The 15,207-nt window shown below is 44.9% G+C and overlaps 1 protein-coding gene across 4 annotated transcripts in view; it reads left to right on the forward strand.

Moving 5' to 3' along the window:
* The window catches only part of LOC129863900 (tight junction protein ZO-2-like), a 39,157-nt gene that overhangs the window by 22,438 nt on the left and 1,512 nt on the right, over positions 1 to 15,207 (forward strand). The window contains exons 1-21 of one of the 4 annotated variants that reach the window (XM_055936297.1): positions 11 to 274; positions 734 to 787; positions 1,688 to 1,812; positions 1,921 to 2,023; positions 4,651 to 5,371; positions 5,618 to 5,721; positions 5,959 to 6,112; positions 7,100 to 7,211; positions 7,409 to 7,551; positions 7,690 to 7,783; positions 7,940 to 8,090; positions 8,603 to 8,711; positions 8,819 to 9,038; positions 10,209 to 10,390; positions 12,219 to 12,314; positions 12,538 to 12,617; positions 12,793 to 13,003; positions 13,207 to 13,307; positions 14,264 to 14,491; positions 14,688 to 14,789; positions 14,930 to 15,199. In XM_055936297.1, coding sequence (XP_055792272.1) covers positions 203 to 274; positions 734 to 787; positions 1,688 to 1,812; positions 1,921 to 2,023; positions 4,651 to 5,371; positions 5,618 to 5,721; positions 5,959 to 6,112; positions 7,100 to 7,211; positions 7,409 to 7,551; positions 7,690 to 7,783; positions 7,940 to 8,090; positions 8,603 to 8,711; positions 8,819 to 9,038; positions 10,209 to 10,390; positions 12,219 to 12,314; positions 12,538 to 12,617; positions 12,793 to 13,003; positions 13,207 to 13,307; positions 14,264 to 14,491; positions 14,688 to 14,789; positions 14,930 to 15,199 — 3,432 coding nt within the window. In that variant the 5' untranslated portion in view covers positions 11 to 202. Of the gene's footprint in view, positions 1 to 10; positions 275 to 733; positions 788 to 1,687; positions 1,813 to 1,920; positions 2,024 to 4,650; positions 5,372 to 5,617; positions 5,722 to 5,958; positions 6,113 to 7,099; positions 7,212 to 7,408; positions 7,552 to 7,689; positions 7,784 to 7,939; positions 8,091 to 8,602; positions 8,712 to 8,818; positions 9,039 to 10,208; positions 10,391 to 12,218; positions 12,315 to 12,537; positions 12,618 to 12,792; positions 13,004 to 13,206; positions 13,308 to 14,263; positions 14,492 to 14,687; positions 14,790 to 14,929; positions 15,200 to 15,207 lie in introns of those variants that run through there. The other 3 variants (XM_055936295.1, XM_055936294.1, XM_055936296.1) reach the window with 3 other exon arrangements.

The raw sequence follows: 15,207 nt of genomic DNA on the forward strand, positions 1-15,207 counted from the left end.
TGTGTGTTTACACTCTGTGGACGGTGGGATTTGCGCTGAATGTAGGCCAGCAGAATACAGCTTACGTCAAAGCTAGGCAGGCAGATACATGCAGGGTGTGGCTGCTGCCACTGCTGCTGTGGAAATGGATGAGGTCGTGGCGTAGCAGCTCAGGCAGCCAGAGCAAATAATCAGTGGAGGTAGATAGAGCAGAGAAGGAACCATGAAGACTGTCCTACACCTGCACAGGAAATGGATCCACACCTACAAGGCCATCCGTATCCTCCAGGGGCTCGTGAGTGACTCCAGCTTGGCTCTAGTTAGACAGGTGGTCTGGGTGGAAAGGTAGACCGATAAGCAGGTGTTTCATGGTGGGTGTAGTAGTTGGTTAAAATGTGGGTGGGTACTTTGGTCAAGTTTTCTGTTTTCAGCTGGTATGTGTACTGTATTGGATGGTTCATGTAAGGCTGAGGGTGTGCGGAAGCAGTAGTCCATGTGTGATTCTGCTGATTACTTGGTGTGTACTGTACCATGTGCTCAGAGGGTATTGGTTGGGAACATGGAATTTGTTTGTGCTGGGTATAGCAGAGTGTTATCTTATGTGGCCTTTCTGTTGGGTATATGAGATTTTGAGCATGATGTTTGGCATGGTCCCTCATGATTGAGCTAATAGTTTGCACCTCAGTATGTCCTGTTGAAATGAGAGACACATGGTTTTCTCCTGTTCATTGTGGAACGTGTCCTTCTCCCATAGAGCCCAGTCATGGAGGAAACCGTGTGGGAGCAGTACACAGTGACGCTGCAGAGGGTGAGTCCAGCTTTACAACAACACACATACAGCACCACACTGGATTACTACACAATACAACCCATTTAAGTACTGCAATCATAACACACTACAACACTCTTCACTGCAACTGTATCACATTTCAATGTGTACTTTTATAACAAAAACAGAATTGAATTCTAATTGTCATGTGCAGCTACACCACCAGATTACAATGCAATACACCGTGGGTCCTTTTTTAAGATGTGTTTCAGAACATCTGACGCACTCTAGTACATGTTCACCCATCTACAGCACACAGACTGGAATAATGCCATGCATGCAATCACATCTGCCCAGGACAGTTAATCGTGTGGCGCTCGTGCTCATTGTCTCCTCCACTCACTCTGCTCTGGCTATAAAGATGCTTTTCTTTACCACCACATTACTGACCCTTCCACATCCAGCTGTCATACAATCTGCTAGCGAGGATAGAGAGAGAGAGAGAGAGAGAGAGTGAGTAACGGGCTAATGTGATGCTCCTTTAGCCGTTACAGGATAGGTACTGTTTGGCATAGCATAGAGAATTTTCGACCGACCTTCACATGCCGATGCTGTCGGCCAAACTCTTGCGAGCGGAGCAGGGAATGTTTTTAATACAGATGGGAGAGGAGATGGTGGTGTTTAAATCTCTGCTCTAATCTCATCTGGTCAGCACGGGGGCAGGTACATCACACAGACAAGGAGAGAGAGAGAGAGACACACACACACGTAAACACTAGGTAGGATGTATGGCTTATCTTACATAAAGACTTCATCACAAACCTAGACAGACAGACAGACAGATACATTTATTCACACAATAACCTGAACAGACGAGGTCACACAGGCACTCGCACACCCATACAAACACATCTCTAATACATGTCCTCTCCACTGCAGGACCCCAAGATGGGTTTTGGTATTGCAGTGTCCGGGGGGCGGGACAACCCCAACGAGGAAAGCGGGGAGATGTCCATAGTGGTATCTGACGTACTTCAAGGAGGGCCCGCCGATGGCCTGCTATTGTACGTACTTCTTGTCAATCCGTCATTATGAGAAATCAAGAGTTCTGTCATTTTGAGGAGCTAATGTGTGTAGTTTGTATATCCTCATATGTTAATTGTGTTTTGTAGTGAGAATGACCGGGTGGTGCAGGTGAACGCCATTCCCATGGACAGCGTGCCACACTCCTTTGCTGTACAGACCCTCAGAAAGTGTGGAAAAGTAGCCAAAATTGTGAGTGTTTGACATAGTGCTTTCGGAAAGTATTCAGATCCTTTTGACTTTTTCCACATTTTGTTATGTTACAGCCTTATTCTAAAATAGATGAAATATTTGTTCCCCCCCTCATCAATCTAAACACTACCCCCATAATGACAAAGCAAAAACAGGTTTTTAGAAATTTCCCTTTTTTTTTTACCAATTTAAAAACTATAATTTTACATTTACATAAGTATTCAGACCCTTTACTCAGTACTTCGTTGAAGCACCTTTGACCGAGATCACAGCCTCGAGTCTTGGGTATGGCACTACAAGCTTGGCACCTGTATTTGGAGTTTCTTCCATTCTCTTCTGCAGATCCTTTCTAGCTCTGTCAGGTTGAATGGGGCGTGTCGCTGCACAGCTATTTTCAGGTCTGTCCAGAGATTTTCGATCAGGTTCAAGTCTGGGCTCTGGCTGGGCCACTCAAGAACATTCAGAGACTTGTCTCGAAGCCACTCCTGCGTTGTCTTGGCTGTATGCTTAGGGTTGCTGTCCTGTTGGAAGGTGAACCTTCACCCCAGTCTGAGGTCCTGAGCGCTCTGGAGCAGGTTTTCATCAAAGATCTCTGTACTTTGCTCCATCTTTGCTTCGATCCTGACTAGTTTCCCAGTCCCTGCCACTGTAAAGAATCCCCACAGCATGATGCTGCCGCCACCATGATTCACCGTAGGGATGGTGCCAGCTTTCTTCCAGATGTGACACTTGGCATTCAGGCCTAAGAGTTCCAACTTGGTTTCATCAGACCAGAGAATCTTGTTTCTCATGGTCGGAGAGTCCTTTCGGTGCCTTTTGGCAAACTGCAAGCGGGCTGTCAAGTGACTTTTACTGAGGAATGGCATCTGTCTGGCCACAGATGGTTGTCCTTCTGGAAGTTTCTCCCATCTCCACAGAGGATCTCTGGAGCTCTGTCAGTAACCATTGGGTTCTTGGTCACCTCCCTGACCACGGCCCTTCTCCCCCTATTGCTCAGTTTGGCCTGGCATCTAGCTCTTGGAAGAGTCTTGGTGGTTCCAAACTTCTTCAATTTAAGTATGATGGAGGCCACTCTGTTCTTGGACCTTCAATGCTGCAGAAATGTTTTGGTACCCTTTCCCAGATCTGTGCCTTGACACAGTACTGTCTCAGAGCTCTACGGACAATTCTGTCGACCTCATGGCTTGGTTTGTCATTATGGGGTATTCTGTGTCGATTTGATGGAGGGGAAAAAAACATAATTTCATCCATTTTAGAATAAGGCTGTAACGTACCAAAATGTGGAAAAAGGGAAGGGGTCTGAATACTTTCCAAATGCACTGTATATATAAAAGAATGTTTGATTGTGGTGGCAAAAGATTCCCAATCCGATGTTTGGGATCTGAGGGTAGACCTGAACACAGCACCGTTCAGCTGCTACACTCGTTCTAGATCTGCTAAATTGCTTAGGTCCTAAAAATCATCATTGTGCTGCCTTATTTATAGACCTTTCCAAGGCCTTCGACACTGTTGGCCGTCACATTCTCATTCAAAGGTTGACTGAAATAGGCCTGGATCAGGCGTCTTGCATGTGGTTTGAGAATGAACTGTCAGACAGGACACAATGTCTGATTTCTGATGGTGTTAAGTCTCGTTTCCTGGATATTACAGAAGCTGTACCGCTGGGGTTCGGTATTGGGAGCATCTACATTTTAAAAAGTTAATAAATCTATTTTAATATACACACACAATAAATCCATTATTTATTTTGGGCAGGTCTAAAGAAACATGAATACAATTTAGTCAATTTTAAAAGAACAGAATTTGAGTCGGCCTACTCTATTTTATTATTTTTTATTTTTTCACCTTTTATTTAACCAGGTAGGCTAGTTGAGAACAAGTTCTCATTTGCAACTGCGACCTGGCCAAGATAAAGCATAGCAGTGTGAACAGACAACAACACAGAGTTACACATGGAGTAAACAATAAACAAGTCAATAACATAGTAGTAAAAAATAATAATAATCTATATACAATGTGTGCAAAAGGCATGAGGAGGTAGGCAATAAATAGGCCATAGGAGCGAATAATTACAATTTAGCAGATTAACACTGGGGTGATAAATGATCAGATGATCATGTGCAAATATAGATACTGGTGTGCAAAAGATGTGTTGTCAGGCTATGCGCCATGCCGTAGGCTAGTTCAATTAGCAGACAATATATTCTTATGTCCCGTGCCATTATTTTATATATCATTTTTATTGTAAGAAGAATTTAATTTAACTTAGCTGAATAAAATAGAAAAGATATTTTCCCATTCCGGCATGAGAGTGCGAATATGAAGTGGCTATGTTGAGCATAAAAGTGATCATTTGAAACAGGTCCTATATGCTAGATTTAGAGTTATTTGGCACCTTACAGTTAAGAATGATACAAACCTTTTAAATCAAAACCTATATGGGCTGCATGATGTTCATGAATCATGTTGAATTTGTTGTCCTCAAGGCACCATTGAAAATGAGACCCTGGTCTCAATGGATTCCCCTGATTTAAAAAAATAAATAAAAATACAAATTTAATAAATAACAGTTGTCAATGATTCCTGATGGTTCAGTCAGTGCCTGATGTGGTCTTTGTTTTTGACAGACGGTCAAGAGGCCCCGGAAGGTTCCGGTAAACCTGCTGAAACGCGCCCCTTCCCCTGATGACCGCGTCTTCAGTAACGACTACAACGATGACTACGACCAGGACCGCCGCAGTGTGTACAGTGGACGCAGCAGTCATCAAGACCGCGACCACAGCCAGGAGAGGGGTGGTTACACAGACGCTGGCTATCAGGGACGGGGCTTTGACCGTGATTACGGTCGAGATGACCGGGGCAGAAGTATGGAGAGGGACCTCCATCCAGACAGGCAGTATAGACGAGACGGGAGCATGGGTCGCACTCTGGACCGTGAACGTAGCCCTGACCGCCGCTACAAAAGCGACCTCACTCTTGACCGCGACCACAGCCCCGATCGGCGTTACCGCAGCGAACGGGCCCTTGACCGCGACCCCAGCCCCGACAGGCGTTTCCGTAGTGAACGCACTCTGGACCGCACTAACAGCCCCGACCGACGGTACAGAGCCGATCACAGTCCCGCCCGCAGCCATGGTCGCGACCACAGCTTTGAGCGTAACCGTGAACGCGTTCCCAATGACCGCGACCACAGGAAAGAGCAGATGAAGAGGAGCGGGAGCAGGGAGCGTCTGGACCGCTCACCCTCCCCCACCGCCATGCCAGTCCCCATGGCCCGCCCCCCTCGGGAGCAGGAGCCCCTGGAGAAACCCCTCAACGTGCTGCTGCTGAAGAACAGGCCTAATGAAGGTCTACATACATACATACATACATACATACATACATACATACATACATACATACATACATACATTTGATTTGACATACATACATACAAATTTGATTTGACATACATACATACTGTACTAACACTCCATATTTACAGTGATATATCTCTACTATGCTCATTCCTCTAAGACAGCCTGTGCTAAATGTTTACTATCAGTTAAACCATGTTTTTATGTTTACACCATGTGTTTTGTGTGTGTGTGTTAGAGTATGGTCTGCGTCTGGGCAGTCAGCTGTTTATTAAGGAGATGACCAGCACAGGTCTGGCCTGCAGGGATGGCAACCTACAGGAGGGAGACATCATACTTAAGGTAGGAAGGGCCTCACATACAGACCACTGTTTCATCTCTGCCCTGGGGGAAGCGGTGTTTCACTGCTGCCTCTTTAAAAGTTGCATGTTATGTTGGCCAAAAACTATAATGGGATTTATCCCCCCCTCCCATATTACTTAAGAATGATCCGTCTCGGACAGTGGGCTACAGATATTATGCGTGTTTGCTACGATACACTGTGAATGTGATTTGACTCTCTTTCTCACTCTGTGTCAGATCAATGGTACAGTGACCGAGAACCTGTCTCTGAGCGATGCAGGGAAGCTGATCGAGAAGTCTCGAGGAAAGCTGCAGCTGGTGGTGCAGAGAGACAGGAGACAGGTCCTGGTCAGGATTCCTCCCCTGGCAGACAGTGACTCTGAGCTCGATGGTGAGAGACCCTCCACTCTCAGTCTCTGTGGCAGCAGCTCCTTTCCTTTTTAAGGAAAACTACATTTTTATGTGGACAGATTCAGAACGGTCCCAGTGCTTTGTAGAAGTTATTCATTGAGAGTGTTTTAACCTACTGTATTGTCTACTGATATGAACATGTATGTTTTCGGTTGTATTGTCCTGTCCATATCTGGTTTTATTGAATTGTCTGTTTTCTTTTTGTTTGATTCTGGCAACAACAACAACGTTTCCCTTAGGGATAATAAAGTTTTGTTTCAACTTTACTCACCTTCCACCCGACCTGTCATTGGTATAGAGAGAATATGAAACGGTATACCCATGCATGTCAGCCAAACAGACACCTTATTGATGACATTTAGTCTATTCCATCAATAACATTTCACATTTCTATAGAAATAATGCATGAAAAAGAGAACGTGTTCTCTTCAGTGTCACCTGGCTGTCTCTATGGCTACTGGCTCTATTTCGGTATATTTGTCACGTGATCAAAGTGCAGGTTATGATTGGCTTGTGTAATTAAATGGGAGGGTGGGGTGATGCGCTAACCCAAAGCGTTTGAGGGGGGCGTTGTCACACACCCGGGGACTTCTGACCCACTTTGGTCCATTCAGGGACGTGGTGTGCGAGTGCTTGGCAGGGGAATATAATCCCCCCCGATAATCCACTTATTGAATATGACAGAATTTCATTATGTTATGGTCTGAAATGTAGCAAATAAATGTGCGTTCTAAGATTGGAACTGCAGCTTCTGTTTTGAGAACAGGGGTGCTTATCTGTGTGTCAGATATCTGCAAGAAATGGATCTGTCTGAGGTTTGCTGTGTTTGTCTGTTTTCTCTCCACTCCACTAATACCAAATGTAACATTTCTTATGGGAAAAGTCGAGTTAGTGTTACGCGTATAAAGCCTGACTTGGGTGATCTGTCTGAAGATGAACTAGATGTTGGTAATATTTTGTGTTCCAGATATCTCCGAGATCGAGTCTTACCGCTCCTACTCGCCACAGGATGACCGACGGGCCCCCCACTCAGACCTGTCCTCCCACTCCTCCAATGAGAGGCTCAGAGACAAACCCAGGTAAACAGTCACCCTCTGCTCCCACCTGCTGTATGGATCACTCTTATGTACTGTACCATATAATATTGTCAAGTTGAGATGATATTTACGTTGAGTATCTGTACTCCATCACTATGGCATTTTGGAGAAGATGAAAGCCTACTGTAGCTGTGCAGTACTGTTTGAGAACCATGGGATTATGTGTGTTTTACGATCAGGGAGGAACCTACCAGCAGGCTGGCTAAAATGGGCGCTATGCCGACACCGTTCGCCAAGCCGGCGCGAAAACCGGATAGAGTTGTGGAGGACACTCCCCTTCTGCCAGCAGAGAGGGTGGAGCCCCGCCCAGAAACACCCCCAGGTAAGCACAATGACTTTGAATAACTGAATATGGGACATTTTTATTTCCAGTTATCACATTTATCTGTTATATAAGCAGTGCATCAGTTAACTTACCCATGCATCGTAGCAATGCTCACCAATGACGATTACCATTTAGTTTTTACAGCACCGGTAGTAACTGTTGCCCCAAAAGTCCACTCTGCCCCAAAGGTACCACTGACGCCAAGCATAGAGGATCAGGAGATATACGGGTAAGTGTTGGTTCCACAAACAAATCTACAGAGAATGGGTCTAGGGTACAGACTCAGTAACTCAACAGAGTTGTGTACTCTAATGTAGATTATGAATAGAAATGTACAAATGTTATTAACTTGCCTGTTGTCTTAAATGGATTGTGTGTTGTCCAGGCCCAACACGGTGATGGTGCGTTTCCAGAAGGGGGAGAGCGTGGGGCTGAGGCTGGCGGGAGGAAACGATGTGGGAATCTTCATCGCAGGCGTTCAGGAGGACAGTCCTGCAGAACAGGAGGGTCTTCACACTGGGGACCAGATCATGAAGGTAGGGGAAGGGTTAACGCTTAGTCTTTGTCTTCTTTGGGATCGGTGTCCCTTCCGTGGGACGGTTGAGCTAACGTAGGCTAATGCAATTAGCATGAGGTTGTAAGTAACAACAACATTTTCCAGGACATAGACATATCTGATATTGGCAGAAAGCTTAAATTCTTGTTAATCTAACTGCACTGTCCAATTTACAGTAGCTAGAACGGCTTTTTTGTCCTTTTTATTATCTTTTACCAGATCTATTGTTTTATATTCTCCTACATTCATTTCACATTTCCACAAACGTCAAAGTGTTTCCTTTCAAATGGTACCAAGAACATGTATATCCTAGCTTCAGGGCCTGAGCTACAGGCAGTTAGATTTGGGTATGACATTTTATGCGGGAAAAAAGAAACGGGCGGATCCTTGAGAGGATTGTTTGTCATGTTTGTGAAATTCCTCATCTCCGTTCATGAGTGCTTTACATATGATCTCTAATGTTATGTCTTCTGACGTCTTTGTGTCTGTCAGGTGAATAACATGGACTTCAGGGGCATGGTGCGTGAGGATGCTGTCCTGTACCTGCTGGAGATTCCAAAGGGAGAGGATGTCACCATCCTGGCTCAGAGCAAACCTGATGGTGAGTCACGCCTTCACTCTCTAGAATAAGACAAATCTGTCATTTTATTTCAACTCATGTTGCAGGTGAAGTGGTTTGATGTTTGTGGTGTCTGTCCTCTGTTCCAGTCTATAAGGACATCCTGGCATCGGGCAGGGGGGACTCGTTCTTCATCAGGACCCACTTTGAGTATGAGAAAGAGGTTCCCCAGAGCCTGCCCTTCTCCCGAGGGGAGATCTTCAATGTGACTGACACACTCTATGACGGCAAGCTGGGCAACTGGCTAGCCATCCGCACTGACAAAGACAACCAGCTGCTGGAGAAGGGCATCATCCCCAACAAGAGCAGGTGTGTGTGCGCATACAGATGTAAGATCTTAATTTGATCACTCTGTTGCAGGAGAACTTATAGTGTTTTGAGGTAGGGCTGCACGTCAATAGCTCACTTTCAATCTGAATTTGATTCCACATGTGCAATATCCATATCGCAAGAGGCCATGATTTTCTCCTCTTTTTTTGGCACTATTAATACTACAAAAACTAGACTACGGTACCTCCTCCAATGAGATGCACTAGACTGTTCATTCACTCTGTACATGCACAGAGGATGCTGACCAATCACAAGCAGGGTCTCTCATTCCCTGCATGGCTTGCACATGCTGGCCAATCGCAATCATCCCGCTTAGAGCGTGCAGTTAAACAGGCATTGATTGCCGATGCATTTTCAAGGGTAACGCCAACGAAGAAACATCCTGCAGAACAGAAATCAGAGGTTATCACTCACCACATAGCCAAAGACATGGTTCCTATTTGTACAGTCCGCAAAGACTGCTTCAAGAGATGATTAACAAGCTGGACAGGAGATACAAGAATCCATCTCGCACATATTTCTCCCAAGTCGCCATCCCAACACTGTATAAAACATTTTAAGGCAGATGTTGAAACGTGTCGCATTGAATGAGCGGACCAGACTTCAATATTTGGACACATGCTGCACCTTGCAATCGGTAGGCTACGTGTTACATGATTTTAAGGCACTTTGACTTATAGTTACAATTATAAAAATGATTGAGGCTACTTATACATAATTACACAATCATAAGACCCCTATTCCATCTGCAGCCAATGGCTGCCTGAATAAATAATTCACTTAGGTTATTTAAGAACTCATAATGTGATTAATTAATTAGTGCTGTGCTTATAGCAGACTATATTTTGATCATGTTAAAAATGTATGTCTGTTAATATGTAGGTGTAATAATCCTATCTATTATCATACTGTATGTAGCCTATAACAATGTTGGAAGATATTTGTTTAATTTGGCTTTGTATTCAGTTGGCACCGTATGTAGTAATTCATATGATCTCAATTTTAGAAGTGATGTTCTCTACCTTGACAGTAGTTTTAACCATGTCTGATGGAATTGCCAAGTTTTCACCCAAGTGTTTGAAAATGGCAATGTGTGTGTGATTGAGACTAAGTACTAATTTATGATTCCTGGTGTTCTCTGCTTCTCAGGGCAGAACAAATGTCGAATGTGCAGAATGCCCAGAGAGGAACAGCCAATGACAGAGGAGACTTCTGGAGGTTGAGGGGTCAAAGGGCGGCGAAGAAGGACCTCCGTAAGAGCAGAGAGGATCTGACTGCCACCCCTGTCACCACTCGCTTCTCTGCCTACGAGAGGGTGGTCTTACGAGAAGGTACGTCTCCCAACGCAAAAGACTCCTATCTCCTGTTGGGGTGTGGTCTAAGAGCCACTTGATTGGATAGAACAGAATAAGTTCTAAACTTTTGATTGAACTTAACGATCAACTGAATTATTAGGAACTGAATTATTAGGAACTTGCTCATAATGGAATGCACAGACAAACTATATAGCATGTCTAACCAGAGCTACAGTTGAAGTCGGAAGTTTACATACACTTAGGTTGGAGTCATTAAAACTCGTTTTTCAACCACTCCACAAATTTCTTGTTAACAAACTATAGTTTTGGCAAGTCGGTTACGACATCTACTTCGTACATGACACAAGTCATTTTTCCAACAATTGTTTACAGACAGATTATTTCACTTATAATTCACTGTATCACAATTCCAATGGGTCAGAAGTTTACAAACACTAGGTTGACAATGCCTTTAAACAGCTTGGAAAATTCCAGAAAAGTATGTCATGGCTTTAGAAGCTTCTGATAGGCTAATTGACATCATTTGAGTCAATTGGAGGTGTACCTGTGGATGTATTTCAAGGCCTACCTTCAAACTCGGTGCCTCTTTGCTTGACATCATGAGAAAATCAAAAGAAATCAGCCAAGACCTCAGAAAAGACAATTGTAGACCTTCACAAGTCTGGTTCATCCTTGGGAGCAATTTCCAAACGCCTGAAGGTACAACATTCATCTGTACAAACAATAGTACGCAAGTATAAACACCATGGGACCACAAATCCGTCATATCGCTCAGGAAGGAGACGTGTTCTGTCTCCTAGAGATGAATGTACTTTGGTGCGAAAAGTGCAAATCAATCTCAGAACAACAGCAAAGGACCTTGTAAAGATGCTGGATGAAACGGGTACAAAAGTGTCTATATCCACAGTAAAATGGGTCCTGTGTCGACAACATGAAAGGCCGATCAGCAAGGAAGAAGCCACTGCTCCAAAACCGCCATAAAAAAGCCACACTACGGTTTGCAACTGCACAAAAGTCATAGATTTTGAAGAAATGTCCTCTGGTCTGATGAAACAAAAATAGAACTGTTTGGAGGAAAAGGGGGAAGTATTACAAGTCGTGAAACACGGGGGAGGCAGCATCATGTTGTGCGGGTGTTTTGCTGCAGGAGGGACTGGTGCACTTCACAAAATAGATGGCATCATGAGAAAGGAAAATTATGTGGATATATTGAAGCAACATCTCAATATATAAGTCATGAAGTTAAAGCTTGGTCGCAAATGGGTCTTCCAAATGGACAATGACCCCAAGCATACTTCCAAAGTTGTGGCAAAATGGCGTTAGGACAACAAAGTCAAGGTATTGGAGTGGCCATCACAAAGCCCTGACCTCAATCCTATAGAACATTTGTGGGCAGAACTGAAAAAGCTTGTGCAAGCAAGGAGGCCCACAAACCTGACTAAGTTATACCAGCTCTGTCAGGAGGAATGGGCCAAAATTCACCCAACTTATTGTGGGGAGCTTGTGGAAGGCTACCCGACACGTTTGACCCGAGTTAAACTATTTAAAGGCAATGCTACCAAATACTAATTGAGTGTATGTAAACTTCTGACCCACTGGGAATGTGATGAAAGAAATAAAAGCTGAAATAAATACTTCTCTCTGCTATTATTCTGACATTGCACATTATTAAAATTAAGTGGTGATCCTAACTGACCTAAAACAGGGAATTTTTACTAGGATTAAATGTCAGGAATTGTGAAACTGAGTTTAAATGTATTTGGCTAAGGTGTATGTAAACTTCCGACTTCAGCTGTATATTACAGATGTGAGATACTAACCGTGTGTCTGTTTTGATCCTCAGCTGGATTCAGGAGACCAGTGGTTGTGTTTGGGCCCATTGCAGACGCAGTCAATGAGAAACTGGCCAACGACCTGCCTGAGGAGTTTGTCATAGCCAGTGAGTATGGTGCTCTTAACTTCTGCTTGTGAACGAAGGTGCATCATGTATTTATGTTAGGTGCGCTCAATTTAGTATTTTTAATTTCAATGGAATAGTTCCAAATTTTTTTACCCTGCGCTGACCGGGCATTCTAAATTGAGCATCGCCTTGTGGCTTCTATTATCATGTGTGTTTATGTAGTATTGGTGAGAAGCTGATGTGTTTTTCTTTGACCACACAGAGACCGAGCCCAAGGATGCAGGCGCTGACAAGTCCTCCGGTGTGGTGAGACTCAATACCATTCGTCAGATCATCGAACAGGTAAACGCGACCACCACCGGCGTCTTCATCCTCCCCATTTTAATCATCATTACCATCATCTTCATACACCCCTTACCTTCATCACCGTAGTCATCATCCTCCACCTTACTCTTCTTCACTGTCATCTTCTCCAGCTTCCCTCTCACATTGATCCTGTCCTTCCCTGTCTCCCCAGGACCGCCATGCCCTGCTGGACGTGACTCCCAAGGCAGTGGACACCCTGAACTACACCCAGTGGTACCCCATTGTGGTGTTCCTCAACCCGGACAGCAAGGGGGGCGTCAAGACCATGAGGAACCGCCTTGTGCCCGGCTCCAGTCGCAGCGCCCGCAAACTCTACGAGCAGGCGGTCAAAATGAGGAAGACCTGTTCCCACCTCTTCACTGGTCAGTCACACACACAGCAGCTCCTCTGTATATGGCACTGTAGATGTCACTGATGCTAGTCCCCAGGTGAATCCCTAGTATTATGAAGCCCAAACACTAAGGTTGGTCTATTGAGGCCACATTGTTTCAGTAATAAACTATGATTAAGCTGTATTTCTCCTGTTTCTGTTGTGCCAATCATTCTGGTTTGTTTCTATGGACAGCGACTGTTGACCTGAACTCTGCCAATGACGGATGGTATGGGAGTGTGAAAGACTCTATCCGGGCACAGCAGGAACGGGCTGTGTGGATCTGTGAGGGCAAGGTAAGCTCTGTTTTTATTTAATACATATACACTGAACAAAAATATAAATGCAACATTTTAAGTGTTGGTCCCATGTTTCTTGAGCTGAAAAAAACGATTCCTGAAATTTTTCACACACACATAAAGCTTATTTCTCTCATGTTGTGTACCAATTTGTTTAGATCCCTGTTAGTGGGCATTTCTGATTTGCCAAAATAATCCATCCGCCTGATAGGTGTGGCATATCAAGAAGCTGATTAAACAGCATGATCATTACACAGGTGCACCTTGTGCTGGGGACAATAAAAGGACACTCTAAAATGTGCAGTTTTGTCTCACAACACAATGCCACAGATGTCTAAAGTTTAAGGGAGCGTGCAATTGGCATGCAGTCAGCAGGACTGTGCACAAAAGCCGTTGCCAGAGAATTGAATGTTCATTTCTCTACGATAAGCCGCCTCCAATGTAATTTTAGACAATTTTGTAGTACGTTACCCATTGAGCATGTTTGGGATGCTCTGGATTTACGTGTATGACAGCATGTTCCAGTTCCCAACAATATCCAGCAACTTCACACAGCCATGGAAGCGGAGTGAGGCAACGTTCCACAGGCCACAATCAACAGCCTGATCAACTCTGTGAAGGAGCTGTGTCGCGCTGCCTGAAGCAAATGGTGGTCACACCAGCTACTGACTGGTTTTCTGATCAATGCCGCTACTTTTTTTTGTGACCTGTCATATGAAATCCATACATTAGTGCCTAATGAATTTATTTCAATTGACTGATTTCCTTATATGAACTGTAACTCAGTAAAATCTTTGAAATTGTTGCGTTTTTATATTTTTTACACACACACACACAGAGAACAAAAATATCAACCGCAACAATTTCTAAGATATTTATATACTTACAGTGAATTTATGTACTGTATGTAGTGTCTCTGTGTCTTTCATACCAACTTGCGTCCTTTCTTTCAGTTGGACGGCTCTGAAGAGGAACTGGATATCCATGATGACCACATGTCATACCTGTCAGCGATGAGCGCCGATTACCTGAGCATGGACAGCCGACTGACCAGCGACTTCGACGACACGGCCGACGAGGGTGGGGCTTACACCGACAACGAGCTGGACGAGCCAATGGACGAGCCCCATCAGCCGGTGTCGGCCATCAGCCGCTCCTCAGAGCCCGTACTGCCAGAGGAGGTGGGTGTGCTTTACTACTGTCAATCACTAGCGCTCATTGTCAATCACTCATCCAGTGTCAGATGGAGACCGGAATGTCTCAAGTGTACTCCATTAATCTGTCAATCTCTCATTGCCAGTCAACAATCTTGACTTGTTGTGTTGACATACTGTATGTATATCTGACATATGTACATCCCTCCATTCCCACCTGTAGAGACGCCATCCTGCCCCCATACCTCGTATGAGGAGATCAGGGAGCAGAGAGGTGCTGAGAGACCCCAGCCCGCCCCCCACCTTCGTCCCTGAGCCACCCAAGGTGAGACCACCTTGAACCCCACCCTCAGCGCTCAACCCCAAACCCTGTACCACATGTTGTGCTTGCTTTTAAGACTTAAAATACTAAGGCTATAATAAGTGCTTGCTAAATGACCATAATATCCTCTTCTATTGCACCAGGTAAGGGTTCAGTCTCGAGGGGGCTATGACTCCCACTCCAGCAGCACCATTAGCAGTGACGCGGCCGGGGGGTCCAAGCCCGCCCCGCCCCCCGTGGCCCTCAAGCCCACCCTAAGGGCCCTCAGCCAGTCATCTGAGGACCACAGTGTCCAGGGGGCAGAGGACCCGGCTAACCGCTCATTCATTGGCAAGGTGAAGGCCTTTGAAAAGATGGACCACCTGGCCAGAGCCCAGAGGATGCTGGAGCTCCAGGAGGCCGAGCAAGCACGGGTCAGTAC

Source organism: Salvelinus fontinalis, chromosome 10 (assembly GCF_029448725.1).
Source record: "Salvelinus fontinalis isolate EN_2023a chromosome 10, ASM2944872v1, whole genome shotgun sequence".
Classification (NCBI taxonomy): domain Eukaryota; kingdom Metazoa; phylum Chordata; class Actinopteri; order Salmoniformes; family Salmonidae; genus Salvelinus; species Salvelinus fontinalis.